The 25738-nt window shown below is 40.9% G+C and overlaps 2 protein-coding genes across 17 annotated transcripts in view; both read left to right on the top strand.

Annotated features, from left to right (window-relative positions):
- Positions 1–21753, top strand: part of LOC148137422 (collagen alpha-1(XIII) chain-like) — a 107880-nt gene extending 86127 nt beyond the window's left edge. Inside the window, exons 3-4 of the mRNA XM_087982363.1 lie at positions 18975–19019; positions 21715–21753. Coding sequence (XP_087838489.1) covers positions 18975–19019; positions 21715–21734 — 65 coding nt within the window. The 3' untranslated portion in view covers positions 21735–21753. The remainder of the gene's footprint in view (positions 1–18974; positions 19020–21714) is intronic.
- Positions 21754–21938: 185 nt separating this feature from the next.
- Positions 21939–25738, top strand: part of col13a1 (collagen, type XIII, alpha 1) — a 121135-nt gene continuing 117335 nt past the window's right edge. For 5 of the 16 annotated variants that reach the window (XM_087982504.1, XM_087982510.1, XM_087982505.1 and 2 more), the window contains exons 1-2: positions 21941–22100; positions 22791–22826. In XM_087982504.1, coding sequence (XP_087838630.1) covers positions 22806–22826 — 21 coding nt within the window. In that variant the 5' untranslated portion in view covers positions 21941–22100; positions 22791–22805. Of the gene's footprint in view, positions 22101–22790; positions 22827–25738 lie in introns of all 16 variants that reach the window. The other 11 variants (XM_087982514.1, XM_087982513.1, XM_087982511.1 and 8 more) reach the window with 7 other exon arrangements.

The following is a 25738-nucleotide window of genomic DNA, read 5'->3' as shown; positions in this document are numbered from 1 at the left end:
ACCACATTGCTGTGGGTCTGGAGACATTAGGGAGGTGATGGTAGAGACCGTGATCCAGAACCTCAGTTTGATGTCCTGGTTTCAAATCCTAGCATGGGATATGGTGGGAACAACATCTAGATTTAAAGGCTAAAGTAATGGCAACCATGTAGCTGTCACTATTGATCGTTAAAAACAAAGCTGACACACTAATCTCCCCTATCTGGTCAGACCTACATGTGACTCCACACCTATAGCAATATGGTTAACCTTTAACTGCCCTCTGGAAATTAATGCTGGCCTAGTCCGTGATGCCCACATCCCACATGTTATTTTTTAATTCATGTGAGTGTCTCTGTCCAGGACAGCATTCATTGCCTGCCCTTAATTGCTGTGGGGCTGGAGTCCAGACCAGAAAAGGGCAGCAGTTTCCTTCCCTAAAGACATTAGTGAACCAGATGGATTTTCCCCAACAATTGACAGCAGTTCCATGGTCATCATTAGACTCTTAATTCCACATTTATGTTGAATTCCAAGTCTACCATCTGCCACCGTGGGATTCAAACCTGATCCCCAGAATGTTAGATGAATTGTTTAGTGATAATACTTCCCTGTATTTGTCCTGCAATTCCACCATTTACCACAGCGGGTCTGGAAACCATGGCCCCAGAACATTACCTCAGTCCAGTGAAAATGTCACCAGGCCATCAGCTCCCATTTTCTGGTCACCAAGGGAACTTCCACAGTGTTGTAGAAAACCAAGCATGGATGTTGTGACAGTTTTATAATTCATTCATGGGATGTGAGCATCACTGTCTGGGCCAGCATTTATTGCCTGTCCCTAATTGCCCTTGAGAATCTTACAACACCAGGTTATAGTCCAACAGGTTTAATTGGAAGCACACTAGTTTTCGGAGCGCCGCTCCTTAATCAGTCCACAACCACTTGGTGAAGGAGCAGCACTCCGAAAGCTAGTGTATTTCCAATTAAACCTGTTGGACTATAACCTGGTGTTGTGTGATTTTTAACTTTACCCTTGAGAAGGTGGTGATAAGCTACTTCCTTGAACCGCTGCAGTCAATGTGCTGGAGGTAGACCCACAATGCTGTTAGGGAGGGAGTTCCTGGACTTTGATGAAGGATGTCATAATGATGCATCGTCGCAATCTGATATAAGCTCTCATTTTGGAAAAGCATTGTATAAAAAAAAGAGAATTGCGTTGCTTCCGAGATTTATTTCATGAACAAAAGAACACTTGTGATTTTATCACAAAATACTCAATTGATGCTGCAGTAATTGTTTTTCAAATCTCACCTGGAAGTCTTTTTAATGAAAGGAAGAGGTGCAGGAGGTTGTGAATGTGATGGAGACATTAGTCATGCACGGTAGTCTGCACAATGTCCGGTGCATCTTAGACGACTTGGAGGATTTTGGGGAACTTCCAGCAATCTTACTCACCGTGGGCGTCACTGTATATATGTTACTGATGTGAAAACCAGGAACATTGCTTCATGGGCCTATCTACAGCAAATGGACTGTAGCAGTTCAAAACGGCAGCTCATATGTTTGCCACCTAATAATCCTCTCATGTGAATTATTGCAATCTGCTCATGTAAATTCTGCCTTCATGGCCTCCGAGATATCAGGGAAACTGTCTCCACATTAAACTGCAGCTTTAAGCAGACAGGTTTTTTGGTTATGTTCTGTGATATCAAATCCATTTATTGTTCTATATCCATCCATTTCCATCTGTCTGTTTGTTGTGTGAGACAGACACAAAGTTAGCCTGGGCTGGAGTAGGAAGCGGTGTTGAAGGTAGGAAATTGGTCTTGTGAACACTGAGCAAGTAGGAACCCATTCGCTGACTGGTTGGCCATGGTATTCATTCTGTTCAAGTTAGTATCTGATGAGGTTGCGCAGTTTAACATTTTCAACCCATAACCAATATGATCTTCAGAATTATAGAGCTGAATTTCATCTGTCTCCCATTGTTCTTAAACTGGGTGAAAGGAAATGTTCACGAAGAATGTTTTAGGTATTGACAGTCTGCACGGATTGATCAACGGAAATATCTGTGTGAGAACTGTCATGCATGTGACATGTTGTGACAATGTCCAAGGCAACATTGCTGCTAACCTGGGCAATAACCAGATTTACAAAGCATGCCTTAGTTACAAAGAATATTCCCTTTGAGTGTTCCTAGTTTGTTGTATCAAATAATGTAAGGTCTGGCTGGTTTCTTAAAAGCTCAAAGTATGGTAACAAATTAAAACTATATGGTGTTGTAAATATTACTGCAATGATCTGCTTACAATAGTCCCTTGTGATACGTTTCATTTCCATGCACTTTTTACTGGCACAGCAAGTCATTTCCAATTTATTTGGGGTGAACTATGCGTGTTCCACATACCATGCTGGCTAACATATCTCCTGTCTGCTTTATGGCTTTTCTCAATTTAAAGTGTCTGAGTTGAGGTAACTGGACAATTCATTAAAGGCAAAATTCTGCAGATGCTGGAAATCTGAAGCAAAAACAGAAAGAGAAACTCCACTGGTCTGACAGTATCTACGGAGAGAGAAACAGAGCTAACGTTTTGAGTCCAGTGACTTTCCTTTGCGAGTTCTGTTTCTCCGTCCATAGATGCTACCAGACCTGCTGGGTTTCTCCTTTCTGTTCTTATTTCGATGTACTAAGGTTGATTTATAATTCCTGTCCCTGTCTAGAGATATAGGTTCAAACAGGTTATGTTTGATAGTCTCACATATTGAAAAACAATGGATCATTCCTGCACTGCGCTTAATCATAAGAACAACGTTGTCTAGTGTACACAGTTAGTGAGCCCCTTATGCACCTTTGCAATTTCATTTAATGACCATCTCGAAATCAATTTTCATCCCTGGTGCTTCTTAGAAATATATCTGGCTTCATGTGCAGATATGTTATGTATAAAACCACGTGAGCTGTTAGTAATCAGCAATATGCAATATAACTATTAGATAAAATATCAGAGGTAATGTGAAAATCAGAAAAACTACAATTTTCACAAAGTGAAGGCTAATTAAGAAACTTAAAAATATATAATTCAATATTAAACTATCACTTTATATAACTTGTATGGTTGAGATACTAATGTTCCTATCCAAGGATAATCTCTCTTCACCAGGCCTTTACTTCAAAATAGTTTGGATTGTATGATTTAAGTGCGCTTCACAAAATAGCAGCATGTTAATACTGCATTTTTCAAACAAGCTTGCATTTCTGAAAATATAACATGTTAAGGGATAATTTGCTTGAGATATTTAAGGATCCATGCAGAAGTTGATAGGGTAAAGAAAGAGAAAGCTGTTTCACTGGTAGAAGAGTCTCGGGATAACTTGAGACTGAGTGCCCAGTCATCCAAGACAGAAGATCGGAAACCATCTCTTTACTGACGGCCCAAGTGAGAAACTCTCTGTTACAAAAAAGCTGCAGTTACCTCAAAGGAGGTCCACAGATATTTACTACTCAAGCAAAAAGCAAGGCAATAATATAAATCTTAGAACTGCAGATCTAGAACTGAAGAAAAGTCACTAGACTTGAAACAAAAACTCTGTTTCTGGCTCCTTAGATGTTGCAGAGCTGTTGAGTTTCTTCAGCAATTTCTGTTTTTGCCAAAGACCAAGACATTCAGACAGAATGAATACAGATAAACCATGATTACATTGACATAGGTATACTGAAGGGGCTGAACAGCTTTCTCTGGTTTCTGTGTTCTTCATAATCCTGGTCATTCTACCATTACCACTGAGGCAGCTGATAAATCCTGGTTCAATGGAGAGGGTGGGAGGGCACGCCAGAATCAACACTGATGAAGTAACAGCACAGGGCTACAGGGTGCCAACATCACAAGCAGCAAGTAATAGACAGAGCTAAACAATTCCACAACTAACAGATCAGATCCAAGGAGTTTAATTTAGATAGATGTGAGGTGCTGCATTTTGGAAAGGCAAATCAGAGCAGGACATATATACTTAATGGTAAGGTCCTGGGGAGTGTTGCTGAACAAAGAGACCTTGGAGTGCAAGTTCCTAGCTCTTTGAAAGTAGAGTTACAGGTAGATAGCATAGTCAAGAAGGCACTTGGTATGCTTTCCTTTATTGGTCAGAGCATTGAGGAGAAAGTGAGGTCTGCAGATGCTGGAGATCAGAGCTGAAAATGTGTTTCTGGAAAAGCGCAGCAGGTCAGGCAGCATCCAGGGAACAGGAGAATCGACGTTTCGGGCATAAGCCCTTCTTCAGGAAGGGCTGCTTCTTCTTCCTGAAGAAGGGCTTATGCCTGAAACGTTGATTCTCCTGTTCCCTGGATGCTGCCTGACCTGCTGCGCTTTTCCAGCAACACATTTTCAGCTCTGGTCAGAGCATTGAGTCGAGGAATTGGGAGGTCATGTTGCAGCTATACAGGACTTTGGTTAGACCATTTTTGGAACATTGTATGCAATTCTGGTCTCCTTGCTATCAGAAATATGTTGTGAAACTTGAAAGTTTTCAGAAAAGATTTAGAACATGGAACATTACAGCGCAGTACAGGTCCTCGATGTTGCCAGGGTTGGAAGATTTGAGCTGTAGGGAGAGGCTGAACAGGCTGGGACTGACCTTAAAGAGGTTCATAAAATCATGAGGGACATGGATAGGATAATAGACAAGGTCTTTTCCCTGGGGTGGGGAGTCCAGAACTAGAGGGCATAGGTTTAGGGTGAGAAGGGAAAAATTTAAAATGGACCTAAGGGGCAACTTTTTCACACAGAGTGTGGTACATGTATGGAATAAGCTGCCAGAGAAAGTGGTGGAGGCTGGTACATTTGCAACATTTAAAAGACATCTGGATGGATATACGAATAGGAAGGGTTTAGCAGGTATGGGCCAAATGCTGTCAAATGGGACTGGATTAGGTTAGAATATCTGGTTGGCATGGACGAGTTGGACTAAAAGGTCTGTTTCTATGACTTGGATTCTGCTAGCGTAACTAGAAACATAGCAAGCAGAAGCATTTTGCCCATTGACTCTGCTCCACCATTTAGCATTATCATGATTGAACCTCTATCTCATCACCATACTCCTGTTCTTTCCCTGTACCTCTTTACACCTTTAGAATCCAGTAATTTATCAATTTCTTTCTTAACCATATTTGTTGACATGACCTTCACAGTCATCTGTGATAGAGAATTCCACAGGTTCACTATCCTCTGACAAATTTCTTATCCCAGTCCAAAATGGCCGATTTGAGTATGCTGAGACCAGGGCCATTTGCTTTGGATACCACCAGGCAGGGGAAATGTCATCCCTGCATTCAGTTTCTCTAGTCCTGTCAGAATTTTAACATTTCAATACAATCACCCTTCTTTCCTTTGAGCTCCAGTAAATACTGGCCCAGTGAACTGAATCTCTCCTCATTTGACAAACATGCTATCCCCGGGAATCAATTTCGTAAACCTTTGCTGCACTCCTTCTGTTGCAGTTATATTTTGGATAAGGAGACTAAAAGTATTTTTGATATGATCTCACCAAGGCCCTGTACAGCCGTAGTACGACTTCGTTGCTCCTATACTCAAACCCTCTTGCAATGAAGTTCAATGCATCATTTGCCTTCCTAACTGCTTGCTGCACTTTGATGCTTGTTTTCTGGTGTACACTAGGTCCTTTTTGTACACTAATCTTTCCCACTGTATCACTATTTAAATAATACTCTGCTGTGCTTTTTGTTCTGTCAAAATGGCAACTTCACACTCCTCCATGTTACACTGCTGTGAATTTGTCTACACACTCAATTTTTCTTAATCCCCTTGAAGTCTGTTTACATTCTCCTTAGCACACACAGCCCTACTTAGTTTTGTGCTATTAACTTACTTCGGAATTTATTCCTTGTATATGTTTGCCTTTATTTATTATTTCAGTGGAATTTTAAATTATTGATTCTTTTAACCTTTAAAATCAGACTTTTGTTTAATATTGAACAGTTCAAAAACAGGAAATGATGGAAGGTTACCTCAGGTTACAACAGGATCTTGATCAGATGGGCCAATGGGATGGAGTTTAATTTAGAAAAATGCGAGGTGCTGCAGTTTAGAAGAATACAGCGCAGTACAGGCCCTTTGGCCCTCGATGTTGCGCCGATCCAAGCCCACCTAACCTATACTAACCCACTATCCTCCATATACCTATCCAATGCCCGCTTAAATGCCCATAAAGAGGGAGAGTCCACCACTGCTACTGGCAGGGCATTCCATGAACTTACGACTCGCTGAGTGAAGAACCTACCCCTAACTTCAGTCCTATATCTACCCCCCCTTGGGAAAGCAAACCTTAGCAGGACTTACACACTTAATGCTAAGGTCCTCGGGAGTGTTGCTGAACAAAGAGGCCTTGGAGTGCAGGTTCATAGCTCCTTGAAAGTGGAGTTGCAGGTAGATAGGATAGTGAAGAAGGTGTTTTATTGGTCAGAGTATTAATTAGAGGAGTTGGGAGGTCATGTTGCAGCTGTACAGGATATTAGTTAGGCCAGTGTTGGAATATTGTGTGCAATTGTGGTCTCCTTCCTATCGGAAAGATGTTGTGAAACTTGAAAGGGCTCAGAAAAGATTTACAAGGATGTTGCCAGGGTTGGAGGATTTGATCTATAGGGAGAGATTGACTAGGCTAGGGCTGGTTTCCCTGGAGCATCGGAGGCTGAGGGGTGATCTCATAGAAGTTTATAAAAATGAGAGGTATGGATAGAATAAATAGACAAAGTCTTTTCCCTGGGGTCAGAGAGTCCAGAACTAGAGGGCATAGGATTAGGGTGAGAGAGGAAAGATATAAAAGAGACCTAAGCGGCAACGTTTTCACGCAGAGGGTGGTATGTGTATGGAATGAGCTGCCAGAGGGAGTGATGGAGGCTGGTGCAATTGCAACATTTAAAAGGCATTTGGATGGGTATATGAATAGAAAGGGTTTGGAGGGATATAGGCCTGGTGCTGACAGGTGGGACTAGATTGGGTTGGGATAACTGGTTGGCATGGTCGGGTTGGACTGCAGGGTCTGTTTCCATGCTGTACATCTCTATGACTCTATGACCTCTGGTCCTGAATATGTGGTGGGCATTTGAACAAATAACTGGAGGAGGAAGATGTACAAATATCCCCATCCTCCATCATGGAAGAGCCCAACACATCAGTGCAGAAGATAAGGCAGAGGCACTTGCAGAAATCTGCAGCCAGAAGTGGCAAGTGGATGGACCATCCTGACCTTCTCCTAGGTCCTCCGCATTTTAGTTCCCAATTTCCAGCCAAATTGATTCACTTCACGTGATATGGAGAAACAGCTGAAGGCACTGGATATAGCAAAGGTTATGGGCCCTGACAATATCCCAGCAACAGTCCTGAAGTCATGCTCCAGAATTTGCTGCTCCCTAGCCATGCTCTTCCAGTACAAATACAACACTGTGGTGGAAAATTGCCCAGGTATGTCTTTTACACAAAAAGCAAGATAAATCCAATCCAGCCAATTACTGCCCCATAAACTCTCATTTGATTGCCAAAAAGTTGATTGAAGATGCTATCCACATGCTATCAAACAGCACCTACTCAACAATAACCTGCTCACTGCAAATCAGTTTGGCTCCCACTGAAAAGCAGCAATGCGTACCATTTTCAAGATGCATTGGAGAAATTCACCAACGCTCACTCAAAACCATTTCCATCTGGAAGGACAGAGACAGTAGATACATGGGAACCCCGCCCCCTGCTAGCTCCCCTCAAAGCCACTCACCATCCTGACTTGGAAATATATCGCTGTCCCTTCACTGTCACTGGGTCAACGTTCTGGAACTCCCTCCCTAACAGTATTATGGATGTACCTAGAGCAAGTGGACTGCGTGAAGCCAGCTCATCTTCTTAAAGGCAGCTCAGGATGGGCAATAAATGCTGGTTTTGCCTGTGATGCCCATATCCCATAGAAGAATACAAAAAAAGCTCGAATTTTTTAAAATGTAGTACATTAGAATTGATGGTGTTGACCATATAATTACAAGAATATCATTTCTGAATAGTTGTTTGGTAATATAGGACTTGAATACTTTGAGCAAGTCAGGTTGATTTGGCCAAGGTATTGATGAACCATAGAATACGTGTCACTATTTGTTGATTAAAACAGATGCACTCTGTGTACTTTATGTTCTTCATGTCTACGACAGACAGGGCCCTATGTATTAATAGAAAATAAAGCACTGTGGATACTGGAGATCTGAAACAAACAAATCCAGAAAGTGTTGGAGAAACTCAGCAGGTCTGGCAGTATCTGTGGAGAGAAAACAGTTAACATTTCAAATCCAGAGACCTACTTCAGAACATGAATGTTAATGGGTGGCAGTAGTTGTTCAGGGGTGGCATGGTGGCTCAGTGGTTAGCACTGCTGCCTCACAGCACCAGGGACCCGGGTTTGATTCCAGCCTTGGGCAACTGTCTGTGTGGAGTTTGCATATTCTCCCCGTGTCTGCGTGGGTTTCCTCCAAGTGCTCTGGTTTCCTCCCCCATGCCAAAAGATGTGCAGGTCAGGTAAATTGCCGATAGTGTTAGGTGCATTAGTCAGAGGGAAAGGGGTCTGGGTGGGTTATTTTTCGGAGGGTAGGTTTGGACTTGTTGGGCCGAATGTCCTGTTTCCACACTGTAGGCAATCTAATGTAATATGTGTAGTTTTCTGGACACACTGCATTCTTCATGACAATGCCACGACTAATCAGTGTCCACTTGCCAACCAATCAGCACCTTCCTTCTGTGCAGTATAAATGATCTTTTCACTTAACTTTGGTATTCTTGTCAATTGTCCTGATGGGTGCAAGGTGAAAAGCTTCAACAAAATGTCTTTTTTCAGCAATTTCTTTATGGATAATATAATGCAGTGGCTTCAAATATTCCAAGTGTTATGATTGATATTGGAGGGGTCATTGTTTCCTTTCTAGTTCCACTCCTTCATTGCTCATAACAAATTTTAAATTGAGCTAGTTTGGTGATATAGCTAGTTGTATAGGTTTTATGTTCTTGGTTTAGTACTCAAAATATGTCAATCAGGTTTCCTTAGACAACCAAGAATAAATGGCTTATTACAGATAAACTTACTCAACAAATATGCATAAATTATTGACAAAATAAATGTTTTGATTGTGCAAAGATAGATAAAAATATTAAGTTTTGAATGTTAAGATATAGGGTATGTGTTGGTGACAGACAAACCAGAACACCCCATAGAACTGCAATTGCAATTGAAACTGATCCCACAGATTTCTCAGCAATCCCCCACAGAGATTACAATTCTTCACTTTGATAGTCTGGCTTTGAAGCTCCCTTGAGAGCTGCTCCATCATGGACTGCGCCAATGGCTACTCATGTTCTGGTGCTGAGCCTTCCCTCCATGGGGCTATACTCCACTGGATTCTGGAAACTGCACTTCAGCATTTAAATGCAGCAAATTGATCTCATCGCTGAGTCTGCTTCCTGAGTTCTGGTGTGGCTACGTTAATGAAGAAAATGGTACACATGGGTTTGCAACTTCTTTGTTTACACCTGCACTGACCTAATGGTGATGTGTTTTTTTTTCTGAGCCCCCACAACTTCCAGGGGTTTCCAGGTCCCTGACTAAAACACTTAGCCACCTATTAACAGCAAGACCCTCATCCTGCGTTCTAAAAGCACAAAGCCATTCAACTACTCTTTACTTCTCAGTGAGTCGCTAACCGTATACATTAAATGCCGCCTTTTCAGCGTCTAAATAGTTCTTTCCTTATGGCAGATTGCTTCTGTCCCTTCCTTCTCTGACTCCAATTAACTGTGATGTCAGAAATGCTCTTCAGTGGCTCCTGAACTGTTTTGAGTGACTGATTTGAAAATCTTGTTCTGAGAAAATAACTAATATTTTGGAACAAACATAGCAACCCTTTGAAACTGTCTATCCATGGAATGTTACAATATTCACCAAATACTGGCTCCTGCTGCATAAAGTGATGGAATAAAGAAGGAATTCATAACAAGAGTAATCCTTTACAACAGAATAGGATTATTCCAGATGAATGCTGGGCAATTTGCTAAACAACTTGTAGGAAAGTATCCTTTCAGTCTATTTCAATACATTATGCTTAATCTAGCAGAGGATAGCCCCTGGTCAGAATGTGCTCTGATCCCAAGGCTAAAATAGCTGAATTACTTTTGTTTGTTTCAGCTTTGGCTGAAGAATCTGCCATTGCAGTACCAGAGACAATGCCAGCATTGCACTCTGGAATACAGAATAATTATACAATCAAATAGTTGAACATGAGGGCATTCAGAGTTAAAGAAAAATCTATTTTTCCATGCTAAGTATTAGGAACCTACAGCGAGGAATAACGGAAGGTTAATTCTCTCACTGCCCTCTAGTAACGTTGGTCAATTCTGATTATTTAATCATGAGCCTTGCTTCACAGATTGTTGACCGTCACCACAACTCATTGATTCTACTCAATGTGCTTTCTCCTCCCTGCTGAAAGAAATGAAGTGATTCTATTCATACTTAGACAATCATCAATCCTCAACACCTGTACCCTTGGAGTTATCAATTGACAACAAGTCAATTATATTCTCTAATGAAAATGAAAGGCTAACTCGCTATAGTCCTACCACACCATAAGGCTACTCTCACATTTGAGAGAGCGAGACAAGAATCGCAGTTAAACCTTGTAGCCATCATGTCTCAGGTAAGGCAAGAGTTTGAGAAGGAGAGTCTTTCAGTAGAACCTTTATGGGGAGGCCTAGTGGGATTGTTGCTTGGCTATTAATTCAAAGACCCGGATAATGTTCTGGGGACTTGGGCGCATGTCCAACCCTGACAGATGGTGACATTTGAATTCAGTAAAGATCTGGAATTAAGACTCTGATGATGACAATGAAATTCTTAGGTAAAAACCCAAAATAAAACTGGAAGTCTGAAACCAAAAATATAAATTTCTGGATGAACTCAACAGGTCTGACAGCATCTTCAGGAAGAAAGCAGAGTTAACATTAAGGATCCAGTGACCTTTTCTCAGACCTGCTGAGTTGCTGCAGCAATTTCAGTTTTTGTTGGAAGAACCCTTCTGGTTCACTAATGGCCGTTAGGGAAGGAGGCTGCCATCCTTACTGGTCTGGCCTACACGTGACTCCAGACACACAGCAATGTGGTTGACTCTTAACTGTCCTCTGGGCAATTAGGAATGGGAAATAAATGCTAGCCTGGCCAGCAGTGCCCATATCCTATGAATGAATGAATGATTTTAAAAAAACTCAGCCAATGCCAGAAGTGTTCGTGTTACTTTGCGTTGCAAACCAACCAGCACGCTAACTCTCCCCCATTCTGTAAGTTGATTCGTACCTTCCCACAGAAAGAATTCTTGACCAATGGCTTTTAATTTCTGTATTCATTTATTCAACACTCATTGTTAATTAGCTTGCTTGTTCTGATGTTAGCGATATCTTTCATTTTGGTTGTTGTAATTTTCCACATTTATTGAGTTTCCGTAACTTAATGTAAGTCCAGCTCCATCTGTGTTGGGTCAGTGACAAACTTCAACTGAAAGCAGCTGATTGCTTAGTTACTCTGAATGAAGTCTGACAATGAGATCACAACAATCTAACAATGGCTTTTCAAGTGGCTTCAAAGTTTATCCATCTAGTCATTCTCTACTCAGTCCATTCCTGCCCTGTAAGGTTTTCAGCTTTAGAGCTCTGTTTTTTAAAGTATTTATATTCATGTTGCATCATATTAAGTATAGCTTTGGTTTTCATAATTAAAGGTGTCTTTAATGGGTGTGTTAACCCATGTTCTAAGCTGCACAACACATTGTGCCCTCAAGGGAATATTAAGTCCTTGTGTACATAAGTTGAAGGGATCAGAATTCATTTTGGCTTTTGGAGGTATTTTCTGGAAACTGTATGATATTGTGTGGCACCAGATCAATTCCATCAAAATACCTGCACATTGATTACAAGGATTTTGGTTAGAATACGGACATATGATTGTAATATTGAGATTCCTGCAGAGAATTTCAGTGAATAGTATGTGCCTGGGATAATACAATGAAGTAACAGTTTCTTACAGCAATAAAGTGGCAATGCTATGGTGTAAAACTCAGAAGGGATGATCGACATCCATGCAGTTTTTAAGGTCAAAGATAAGAATGAAAATGTCACCTGGCATTGCGCATTCAATTGCTTTCGGAATACTTTGAGTAGCATGCTTTAATGGATTGTTTCACTTGAGTTGATATTGAATCAATTACCAGAATCCCTGGTGGTTTCACCAGTGTCATAAGTTTCCAGATTCTTACAAGTTCTCCATTAAAGAACACTTCTGTCAGTCTAAGCCACAGCAGGTACCAGTGTTCTCAAGGTAGGTGTGTTCCCCTCCCCCGTCCAGTAGCAACACAAGCCACACATCTGAATGCAGTGTTTTCCTTTGGTCTTTTTGATGTCAGTGAACCATTTTCTGACATCCTGTTGGGCTCCCGTATTATGAACAATCTTGTTTGACCTCACAGAAACCAGCATTGTGTGCTTTTCTCCAGGGTTTGAGGATCATGGTGGTCCCTGAAAGTGGAGGACCACCATTTTAGATATCCTCTGTGATCAAATTGACTTTCACTTCAATAAATATTCCCTTCCTGCTGAAACGCAGTAAATTATGGCGATTCTCAGTTCATTAATGATTTAGCTGATTACTCTAAGCATCAAAAAAAATGTTTGATTCAGTATCTTAACAGCTAGATGGAACATGTCTTAAATATGTCCACACTTTACAATTTCTTCCTTTCCAATACAGCGTCAAATTTGATTTTTAATTTGTTACAGAGAATGTTTTATCCAATTATAAAGTTAATTTTGCAATTTTGTTTCAGATGCTAGTTCCAATAAGTGATGCTTGCGAAGATTCTTAACTTAAAATAGAATTAGATTTACTGCTTCTAAAATAAATCTCTGTACAAGTTAATGTTTGCTCACAATATCATGCAGTTAGCAGAGATTTTTTAATCTTAAATTTAAAATTCCAGTTTTGGTAATTCAGTGGATGAGCCTAAATGAAAACCAAGATCATGTCAGCTGATCAACACATGAGGATTTATAAAATGGGGAAGTCCAATAGGCCCCTCATACTCATTCTCTGAAAGGGTTATTCAACTGGCTCAATACCTTTTCCTCTGTTTTCTCAGTCAGAGGAATAGCCACTTCTGGTGTTCAGAGGGTGTGTTGGTCCATTGGAGGTGCCAAATAATTAAGGGTTAGATTGATGTTAAGGACTGTATTTATCTTCTTGCATTTTCACTTTGCAATTACTGCAACCTACTCTCTAATAGGCTTCAAATAAATGAAGATGCTATTCTCCATAAAAGTTGAGCATTTTGTAAAATGACCTTGCAGTTTACCTTATACAAGTGCTTCTGTCTACTTGCTGCTATCTGCCACATTAGTTTTTGTAGTCTATGGCTTGTAATAATTGTGTTCAACTTTGTGTATTTGGGCACTTGGTAATTCAGGATCACTGATTCTGTTATTGTTGACATAGTATCACAGAAGACCCTTGTTTGACAATGTTTATGCTCTACATGACCCTTCACTTGTCCCTCTTCATCTCATATTATCCACAAAGCCTTCTGTTCATTTCTCTACATGTTTCCTTTTTAGTGTCTCCATGCTATTTGTTTCAATTTCTCTGTGTGGTAGAGAGTTGCACAATCTAGTCAATCTCTGGTCCCCTGTTTCTATTCTCCCCCACAGGCAGAAATCCCTTCTGTGCATTTACCTTTCAAACAAACTCTTTAATAACTTCAGAAACCCATATTAGCTTACTGCTCCTCGCTGGTACAGAAAGGAGCTGATGGTTACGATCTCTCTCAGTTCTTGTCAATCTGGTTTTGCATCTCCTCCAGTAAGTCCATATCATTTTAATGGAAGCCCTTCTGCTAGGCTGGAGAGCTCTGTGACCTGTTGCTATTGTGCCCAGGTAGTTGATTGTGGTCATATCTAATGAAATTTTTCTGTTGCGTGTTTCCTATTTTTCTATGTTTGGTTGTTTATGGAGATTATATTCAAAATCTCTGCCCTTAACCTAGACACCCGTTCCAACTCTACTCACTACCTCTCCACATTTTGATCACCTCCTACTGTAATTGCTATTTACTGGTGCCTTAATTCCCACACAGTGAGTTAAAGGGTCAAGTTCCCCATTTCCTGTTTGTTCAGGTGCTAACCTGTGATTGTTGTAGCTGTACAATAATTGGTTGCCATCTGCAAATGAATTTGCTGTTCTTGGCTAGGTTGATCTGAGTGCACTTTAAGCTGCAGAAATGCTTAAAATATCTTAGTCTTTGCCAATTTGAAAATTCAGCCCACATATTACTGTACAAATTTCAGACATTAATGCCTTGCTACTGAAATGCTGCTCCAGGTTCACCAGATCTGTTTCTTTATCATAGAAAGTCCTTTTTGACCATAATCAAGACATGAAGCCCTTTCTGCTACCAGGGTAGATTGTTCTGTGTGAGCATAATGTGTGAGAAAGCTGTTAATTTCATTCTGAAGAATGCATTTTCAGTGTTATTACAGGTAGCATGCAGAGGAAACCCTTCTCTGCTATTGTAAAAACAGAATGAAGTTACACATCTGCTATTTGTTTCAACAGAATTTTTCATGCAATTTAGTACCCTGGGTATTCAGGAATTTTCCGTGACCCTGAAGATTGATTGCAAACACAGCTTCTGGTACTTATCAGAGTCAGTGTGATCCACAGAAGCATTTGACCACCTCGACTCACAGAGCTAGTCTGCAAAGTATTCATGAATAACAGAGCAGTGATGTTTAAAATTGATAACTTATTTAGAACAAGGTTACCAATTACATGCCCTAGGACTAGCCTTAGTCTGTAAACTCACTTAATGTGTCCATTCTGGTTCTTAATGGTACTTTGTGGGTCAATTGGTAAAGCACTCAGTTCAGAGTCACAAGGCCCTGGGTTCATCTCCCAGTCTGAAGCTTTGACAATCAATGAGGCACACAGTCCTGCACTGTTCAAGAGGCAGTCACCTGGGTGAGATGTTCAACTGATGAAACCCTCCCACCCTCTCCACCATCTCTGCTAGATCGGACAGAGCGATAGTTACTCACTCTAACCGTTAAAGTTGGCCTTCTCAGATGCACCTGTGCCTCTACCAATGTCATCTACTGCATCCATTGCACCCGGTGTGGTCTCCTCTACATTGGGGAGACAGAATGCTTCTTGCGGATCATTTCAGAGAACATCTCTAGGACACCCGCACCCACCAACCCCACCGCCCCATGGCTGAACACTTCAACTCCCCCTCCCACTCTGTCAAGGACAGGCAGGTCCTGGGCCGCCTCCACCACCAAACCGTTACCACCAGATGCCTGGAGGAGGAATGCCTCATATTCTGCCTTGGAACCCTGCAACCACACAGGATAAATGTGGATTTCAACAGCTCCCACATTTCCCCTTCCCCGACATCATCCCAGTGCCAAGCCTCCAATGTGGCACTGCCCTCCGGACCCGTCCATCACTACCCCCTCTGACGTATCACCTTCTCCCTCACCTTCATCCACCTATAGCTTTCCCAGCTAATTTCTCCAAACCTCACCCCCCTTTCATTTATCTCTCAGCCCCGACCCACAAACATTGATTCTCCTGCTCCTCAGATGTTGTTTACCTGCTGTGCTTTTCCAACACTACACTCTCAGCTCTGATCTCCACATCTGTAGTCCTCACTTTCTCCTCAGATGCAGCCATCATACACACAGCTGGCTCTGACTGTCCACACTGTTCTCATCTGCAAAACCTAATTGGGAAGAGGAACTTAATTCCGGTGAGCTAGCCTTTTATCCAGCATCTGTGAGCTAGAAAAGAGCTTCCCATCACTTACCGTTGGGATTTGCAACTTGCCTTTAAAGCTCCAGGAGCTTCATCCCACTATCGGAATCTTGCACTTAGTCTCCCTGACCAATTCCGTTCCTCCCGGACAGCTTCCTTCCTACTCCTGGGAGCACCACAAGACTATGTCACCTTTTTAGGGTGGAAATGATGTTAAGCATTTAGTGCATATGCGAGGAATGTGAAGACATATGGGCCTCAAATATTTTGTGCGTGGTTTTTGATATTGTCTACAGGAAGGTTTTAATGTGTAGCAGACTTGGATGGCCTGGGAAAGTGTATAGGGGATTGAATGTTTGTGTATGGATTTGGATGGTTCAGGAACACGATGAAGAGTATTTTTACAAGGAAGGGCAGCTTAGATTATTTTTTACATGTGATGGTTGTTTGGCTTTTATGAATTGTCGTGTTTCTGTGAAAATGTCTTCAGCCCACTTTCTCATTGTGACTGCTTACGAGGCCTCCTGTTCCGCCATATTGACAGCCTCACTTAAAGGGATCATGGGTATAATCGAGAAGTAACCGCAAGGAGGTTTGGGTAGGGTAACCCAGTCACTGTCTCGGAATTTGTTTCCCTCAATCCAGTGTTGAATTTTCCTCCTCGGGTACATGTATGGCAGCTTTTTTTCTGTGTGGAGGGAGTAGAGTCACAGATTCTTTTCATGTTATACAGTGGTTTGTTCATTTTAACCCACCTGAGTACTGGGCACTGACTGAGCCAAGTTTAGAAAGATGAATTTGCTGTGGAGAATTGAATAACAAAAGGGAATCCCTGAAAATGTCTCTTCATTCTTCCTGAAGCTAGAGCACAATACTTTCTTCCAAAAAAAAACTCCTTTGTGAAATATTTTCCGAATACTCAGTATATTTGATCACACTCTCTTTCATAGTTATTGAGTGGAAAGTTAGCCCATCTTGCTGCAAAACTATACCACGTAAAGGATAAGGAGTAGTTGATTAGTGGAGAATCTTAAAAAAAACTATTATTGACTGTTTAAAATATTTAAATCTAATCCAGGAGACAGAGCTCTTCACATACAATACTGGTCTGCAGAGGAAATGTTCATCTCCAGTCAATTATCCTCAATTGTGACCATTGCGTATCTTCACTTTGACAGACACCATATGATAATGATGGAATATCTTGAAATACCTTTTATGAACATATTTGTATCCAACACTTGAGCCTTGTGAAAACACTTCTGCTCCATCTAGAAACGGGACAGATCAGTACATCAATTGTTACATTCCAGCAGTAAGTTCAGGCTTATTGAACTACTCCACGCCCTGAAAGCCGTGAATGAACTGTTCATTATGTAGCCAAGTCATGGTTCATTCAACATGCAATTCATACTTAGGCCATGTCAGAATGTGACCACATTAAAATTGCTAGCATTTAACTGAAACTGAAAGGAACCTTTTTATTACTGTAGACACCTAATACTGTGAATAGTAATTTATTCCATACGAATAATAAAAGTCTGTAAAATAAACAGTACTTTTCCAAAGTAAACATTTGCTTAGCACCTCAAATACAGTAATGCTGACATTGTTCTGTGAATTATATGCGATTACACACTTAAGATTACAGCAAGCTTGATTCAGGATCCAAGTCAGTGTTTTATCTTATCATGGCTTTTTGTAACAATTGATGCACGTGATTTACATCAGAAGAGTTTGTATGTATTTAATTAAGTGCTTTCATAATTGGGCTACAACACTGTTAAGCTTAAATACTGCTTTCATTTGCACTCTTTTGAAAAAGCTGCAAGATACTCTTAATGGTTGTTTGATGTTCTGGCGGAAATTTATATGTCACGTAGGAAGATGTGGATTTTAAAGCTTCAAGATAGTTTGGAAATATTTGTTTCTTTTTCAAAATCTTAAGTATTTCTAAAGCATTTGTTTTATTTGAGAACTGACCAGGCTGGGTGCTGGCAGGTGGGACTAGATTGGGTTGGGATATCTGGTCGGCATGGACAGGTTGGACCGAAGCGTCCGTTTCCATGCTGTACATCTCTATGACTCTAAGACCAGCCACTAGGCAGGTTAATCAATGAGACAAAAGTGAGGACTGCAGATGCTGGAAACCAGAATTTAGATCAGAGTGGTGCTGGAAAAGCACAGCAGGTCAGGCAACAGGAAAATCGACGTTTTGGGCAAAAGACCTTCATCAGGAATAGAGGCAGGAAGCCTCCAGGGTGGAGAGATAAATGAGTTTGGGTGGGGCTGTGGAGAAGGTAGCAAAGAGTACAGTGGGTGAATGGAGGGGTGGGGATGGAGGTGATAGATCAGAGAGGAGCGTGGAGTGGATAGGTGAGAAGGGAGATTGGCAGGTAGGACAGGTCATGAGGTCATTGCTGAGCTGGGGTAAGGTGGGGTGAGGGGAAATGAAGAAACTGGTAAAGTCCACATTGATGCCCAGGAGTTGAAGTGTTCCGAGGTGGAAGATGAAGCATTCTTTCTTCAGATGTCGAGTGGTGAGGGAGCGGCGGTGGAGGAGGGCCAGGACCTGCATGTCCTCGGCAGAGTGGGAGTGGGAGTTGAAATGTTGAACCATGGGGCGGTGGGATTGATTGGTGCGGGTGTCCCAGAGATGTCCCTGAAGCGCTCTGCGAGGAGGCGTCCAGCCTCCCCAATTAGAGGAGATTGCATTGGGAACAACGGATACAATAAATGACATTGGTTAATCAATAACCCAAGGCAGCATAGGATCACTAAGCATAGTGACCCCTGCGTTCGGAACTGTGAATGATACATATGTTCTTTGTTGGTATTGCTAGCTCTAGGAAAGGGCATATATCTCTATCTATCTGCATTTAAATTGGTGAGCTGCATCAGCATTGAAGATCACTGGTAGTCCAAACCAAATGTCAAGCAAGCTGTTTAAAGTAGGTGTTCAGATTTTTAATATATGACAACAATTTGTGTTTCAATCGTTAACTTAATTAAAAAGATGTGGTACTTGCAAACATAGGTAAATCTATTTGTATTTCGCATTTGCTAACACATGCATTAATGTCTGCCTACTGTTTCCATTCTAGGACCACCAGGAGAAAAGGGAAGACATGGTCGCAGAGGTATTCCAGGTACATGGCATATGTCTTTGGAGTGGTCAACATGGCAGTCTTACTCCATCTGTTGGAGAAAGGGAACCGAAAAACATGTGCACGATAGAACACTGCACATTTATTTGATGTCAGATTCTCTGAACAGTACCTTAATGGTTGACATGGTAGGGTTTTGTGCTAGCTGGCTGGAGAGATGATCAGAGACTCGCTTCCAGGGAAGGCCCTGCCAAGTGACGTGTTCTGTGTCCAATCACACCCACACAATAACTGCTTGCCACAGGCTGACCTGTAGGCACACCAATTGACAACAGGCCCACTCACAACTTGGTTCACCTCAGTGGTGGCAGGTTGAACTCTTTAAAAGATCCTTAAAAAAATGACTTAAAGACCACAGTTGACAGTGGGACAGGAAGGTGGACCTAGTCATCCCTATCCAGAATCTAATTCGAGTGGAGGCAGGAGGACAGTAAGGGTTTGGGGACACCATCACCCAATCTTAATAAATCTCCTTCCTCCCTCCAAACTTCCCACCACCAGGAGCTGCATATTCAGCCCTATGTCTCTACACAGAAGATGCTCCTTTAAGGTAGATTATTCACACAGCCTACTAAGTAAGGCAACACCACGACAAAGCAATAAAGTTCCAACTAGTTTGTCTTGTACAGGCTGAGTGTTTCATACTGTTTCAAGCTCTATCCAAAATCCAGCAACATCCAAAACCTGGATCTTGTGTTTAAGCTGGTGCACATGAAATTGAGTTACATTGAGATAAGTGCAATAACTTTCCAGTTGACGTATTGGTGGCACAATGTGCTAACTGGTTATCGGATTTGCCCACCTGTCTTTTCCCACATTCTGAGTGGTTTGAACAATCATTGGCCCAGAAACCAGGAAGATCCCAAACCCAGCGCACCCCTGCTCCCAGGTTACCGGTTTTGAGACACCATACCTGTTAGCCATTCAATTGTAAAAGTACAGGAGTGTGGATAAATATTACTGTGTGGTTAAAGTCCCAAATTTCCCATATCTACCGAATCCAAAACTGACTTCTTGAATAGGATTTTGAAAGGTGCAAATTGTGCCTTTTAGTGTTAATTCAGTTCAGCTGTTGTTTCCAGAAGGTGACTGAAGAAATCAGTGCAGGAGTTGGTAATGTGAATCTGTTACCAATTACATTCAGTTAAGTTACTGAAATGTGATGGATGTCCTTTGGAAGGTGTGAGCTAGTTTGTTGAAATTGCACAAACTGTGCGTAATTGGCTGTTTATTTTTGGGATGATTTTGTGAATAAAGCAGGTAATTGGCTGGAACCCATCCCCTCCCTCTTCCCTGTCTGAGGGGAGCTAACTCCCAGGATTTATGTATATCTTTGTTAACATTGGAAACCAGACTGTATTCATTCAGTCATGCTTGCTACTTAAATGGATTCAGTCAAATACTTTTCAATTTCCCCTGTTTTTCCTTCCACGATTTTCGCAGTATAGTTGGAGAATAAAAGGGTAATTTCCTTGTCTTTCACTTCGCCCTATGATCATTTATGGTTTGACCCAAAGTGGAGCACCTTAATTCAGGGAAGAAAAACCAGTTTTATTTGGCTGTGTCCCTCAATACTGTTCCAGCAACAATGCAGACAGTCTAAGCCATGGGGTTTTATTGATTGTTATCAAACTGCATGAATTTGGTTGTTTGATGTAAAGGACAATTGGTCAATTTAAATGGGAAATGTTGGTGGTAATTTTGATTCTTAATGACATACTACAAATAATAGCATCCTAATTGCAGTTCCTTGTCCAAATAATTGTATATAATTTGGGTATTTTGTAGCCATGAGATATGGTTTCTGGAAGATTTCATAATGAGAAAGAACACAAATGTTAACTCCTTGTATATTTGTCCACCCATGGTGATCTGTCAAGGGATCCTGTATGACAGTGGGTTGAAACAGCGTCAATCTGGTGCTAGATGTATGGCACTAATTGGTGGAGTGTGTTAACCTCTCTGGAGAGAGACAGAGCATATGTCACCTGGCTTGAAGTGCCAACAATGGTATGGGTATTAGACTGGCACATTGGCAGCATCTTAAAGGGAAGCTGCTAGTTGAATCTTCTTTGTTCTAAATGAACTGAAGTGTGCAATATCCTAAAATTCTAGCCATGTCATGAAATCCAAAAGATGATCCCAGTTATCTCTCTCTCTCACTCTCGCTCTGTTTGTTCTCTGTATGTCTCTCTCTCTTTCTCATACAAATACTTGTCCAATCATCGGTCTGAGTTGTCTGACTGCGTAGTATAGAATCCGTACAGTGTGGAACCAGGTTATTTGGCCTAACAGGCCCATACCAACTCTCTGAAGAGTAACCCATCCAGACCTATTACTCTACATTTCCCCTAACTAATGCGCCTAACATACACATTCCTGAAAACTATGGGCAATTTAGTGTGGGAAATTCACCTAAACGGCACATCTTTGGACTATGGGAAGAAACTGGAGCACCCAGAGGAAACCCATGCAGACATTGGGAGAATGTGCAACTTCCACATAGACAGTCGCCCAAGGCTGGAATCAAACCTGGGTCCCTGTCATTCAACATTTTTTTTTAAAATGTAATTAGTTAAAATAAAAGTAAATTATATCTGTATCCATACTTTTATTAATTCTGTGAAGTATATTTCAGGATTATAACATGTTCTCCTCTCTGTTCTTATGTTTGCAGGGGCTGCTGTAAGTAAATGATTGGCTAGTCTTGCTTATGGGAACAAGTTGGGTAACGAAAAATACTTTCTGTCTAAATAGTGTATTGTATTTTAGGCAATAAATCTGTTGCTGCTAAATCTTTCCAGTAACATCATAACTTTTCCTTGGTCTTTGTGGAATTTACATTTGATATTATTCTTGTTAGTTAAGTTGTGGTAATGGATGAAACACTATCCTTTGCATCTAAAAGTACATTTTAACTTCATACTTTCTTAAGCAAAAGATTAATAAACCTAACTTTATTTCTTTAGCTTATAGTGCGATGTATGTACTGTGTTAATTTCTTTCCTCCTTGCTACTGATTTTTGTTCTTTACAGGGACCTCCAGGAAGAGATGGCTTTCCGGTAATTAGCTTTTAACTGCACCACTCTCTTCTGTCTTGTTCTAAAGCTGTGTTTGCATTTTCCTTTTTTGTTTTAACATTCCTTCTGTGTTCTCGGCTGCTTTGTGCATTGTTGCCTCTCATTAAATTGCAATCCAATTCTACTTGGTCTCATTAATTAATTCATAGACTCCATTCTCACTTTGACCAAAGTAGAGGAAAACAAAAGACTTTCCTTAGGATGACCAATCTCAAGGATTGATCTTCCAGATGTTTGAACATTAATATCAGCCACCCTTCTTCATTCTAATCCAACTGTTTTGCCAACACTGCTCTGCAAAAGTATTACCTTTGCTCTCGCTACATTTGTTTCTAGGCTGTGGGTAGAAACTTACTTAACTGGTGGTGTGGTCTCAGCAAACGGTCATCATATTTCCAGCTCTATGTTTTGTGCTAAGGGCTTTTTTCTCCCTGAGAGTTAACTCTTGGCCTCGCAGTCTGGTAGTTTGGTGTGTAAAGCATTAAATCCCAGCATCTAATGGGAAGCCTTCATGCTCTTTGTAAGCGAACAATAAATCCTGGAATGCTTGCTCTGTGACTCGGGGACAAATGACTTGGCTGGATGTCCGAGTGTGCAGGTGACCATCTTTTTTTTGGGTGAAATCGCAAAAAAACTCTTCCTTTGCAGTTCTGACTGTACATTGGTTATTAGGGAAACAAAGGATCCATGGGCCTACCAGGGAGAAGGGTGAGTTTTACTTTTGCATCTAATTTTAGCCTTGTTGTTACATAATCATGATGCTTTGCGTAGCTACTGAGGCACATGAGGTGCTGATTTCAGCTGTTCATTCTATGAACTGTCAAAGAAAATAATTTTGAAGCTGCAATATCCTCCTTTCTGGGCATATCACAACTAAAATTCAGTTGTGGTATTTTATCTGCATTTACAAACACAGAGTTAGTGTGTGTGTGTGTATAACCTTTGCAAAATAAATGGCACCATTTTGAGAAGTGTCATGTTCTCCCTGAAGAATCATTGTGTAAACATTTATAAAAGGTCAGAACAACAACTGGTTTACAGAGATGGATGACTTTTGGTAAAGTGACATTGTGCAGCATTTTGAAAGAAAAAAGTTTAATTTCAAATGCCAGGATAATGCAGCCTTAAACCATTTATTTGACAGTGCAGCACTTAACTGCACTTTTTTACAGAACATTTTGCACATTTTTCTGGCTCCAGCTTGCAACTTGGCAACAGAGTTCGGGCTACAAGCTGAAATGTGTGCATTTTAAGACCAGTGTCATGTTGCCTTAGAGTGAGGTTTTTATGTGGATGAAGTTACTGTGAAATTTGTGAGGTTTTCTTGCGGTGACGATGGAAGTTCTGATTTGTGATTTATCCGAAGACCTGCTGCCAATCCTGCATTGCAACTGCTGCCTTTAAAGTGTTTGTCAGTAAATGGGCTGTTTGGTGAACAGTTCTCCCCTCTATACAGAAGCTTTAGCATATCAGCTGGAACTGCAGCCAATCCAGAAGTTAATGTATAAAATTCATTTTTATGGAGCTTTTACAGTTTAATGTTTGTAAACATAAAATCTTTGGGATATCTGATCAGAGTGTCACCAAAAAAACCGTGTAACTCATTGTTATACATACATAAAACAAAAGTTTTAAAGTAATTTCCAATATTCCTTTTTTAAATTCAGTGGGTAAAATACATGTATAAAGCATGTTGTTTTATCCATAACTTTAACTAACATGACAGGAACATCAAGGAGTGATGGGTAGGATCCCTGTATGTAATATTGTGGATATTGTCACTGATCTAATACTGAACAGCCTCTTTAGAATTTTTGATTTGTTGCTATGGAAATGCTGTCAATGCTAACCTGATGAAATGCATTTCATCTGATTTGTTTTAATATTGAATGTATTTAAGCAAATATGTTAGGAATACTTTAGTTCATAAGCACATTTATCACAGAGCTAGAATTGAAAAAAATAAACAAACCCACTCCAACTCCATGTTACTTTAAAAGGAAACGAGGTCCAAATGTCTGTGTGGGCTGAAGGGCTATTAATTGTTATTACTGTAACTCATTAAATGGGGAAATTCCAGAGGGGATCAGCTCAGTTTTTAAGGTGAGTCTGCCATTGTTGTTTCTTAGGTGCCACAGGAGAGGGCAGATGTTTGCAATAAACAGTGAGCGTTTTGTGATATTTGACTATCTCTGATACCATCACTTTTGAAAGTTTCTGAGGTGCGACTTGTCTTGAATCTTAGAGTCAGTGCAAGGCAGAGCCTCTTGCCCTCAGTGGCACAGTTCTCTTTCCCTTCCCTCCTTTAAGAAAAGTCCGTAAACTGGATTCAGGTTTTGGTGAGTGGACCTCAGGAGGGCAAGACTCAAAAAATCCCACAAATTTCCGCATTGGCTACTACACATAATAGGGGAGGCAACAGCCTAGTGGTATTATCACTAGATGTTAAACCAGACACCCAGGTAATGTTCTGATGATCGGGGTTCAAATCCCACCCTGGAAGAATTCAGTAAAATTCTGGAATTGAGAATCCAAAGGTGACCAGGAATCAATTGTCGGGAAAAACCCAATGTGGGAGCACATTACTGCAGATGTTGGAATCTGAACTGAAAACAGCATAAGCTGGAGATCACAGCAGGTCAGACAGCATCCATGAGGGTTCATCTAGACTCAAAACATTAGCTTGCTCTGTCTCCATGGATGTTGTCTGACCCACTGTGATCTCCAGCATTCATTGTTTTTAATTGGAAAAACCCATCTGGTTCACTCATATGTTTTAGGAAAGGAAATTGACATCCTTACTTCATCTGGTCTACATGTGACTCCAGACCCACAGCATTGTGGGTGACTCTTAACTGCCCTCTGGGTAATTAGGAATGAGCAATAAATGCTATCCCAGTCAGCGACGCTCTCATCCTGTGAATGAATGAAAAAAAAACATAATCTTGCAAAGATCTTCATCTATTGAACTACTCTAAGTAATAAATTGGCACATGACCCCTCCAAACTCCCAATTCAAAAGCACAGCTACATTACAGCTCTGAAAACACACAAACTTCAAATGTATACATTCAGATATTTAAACAGTTAAAGAGCAAGACCAATTATTCATGCAAACAGAAAAAAACTGCCCAAGCAAATTATTTAAGATTATGGAATAGGATATGATCTTGGATTGACCTTTTTGAGGTTCTATTATATACAGCACTCAAAGTTAATTGACTTTAACACAATTGAATATCTGACAAGATGTGCAACAAGCAGTTAATTGTGTGCAAACCACTTAATAATCTACTCTAACATTTGTAGCTAATTACCATGAGATTTCATTTGTGTACATTGTCACTTAGTTCACCAGTTTGTGCTATAACCGAAGCTCGGCACATTGATCAAATTCCCTGCTGTCCATGGGTTAGATTGTGAGGATACATGAGAGATGGTCAGGCCTGTTACATGACAACATTGGCCTGATCGATTGATCGATCGATCACTGCAGCACAAACTGCTCCCCAAAATGATCCACTGATCTCTGCAGTCTGCCTTTTAATGATGGAATCCAACTCGATGTTTAGTATAAAATATGAACAGGAAATGCAGTTCCAGCAGCCTCTACCGAGAGA

Source organism: Chiloscyllium plagiosum, unplaced genomic scaffold, assembly GCF_037043375.1.
Source record: "Chiloscyllium plagiosum isolate Xiang-an unplaced genomic scaffold, Cpla_swu_hap1 HiC_scaffold_43, whole genome shotgun sequence".
Lineage (NCBI taxonomy): Eukaryota > Metazoa > Chordata > Chondrichthyes > Orectolobiformes > Hemiscylliidae > Chiloscyllium > Chiloscyllium plagiosum.
This window is presented reverse-complemented; position numbering and strand designations above follow the sequence as displayed.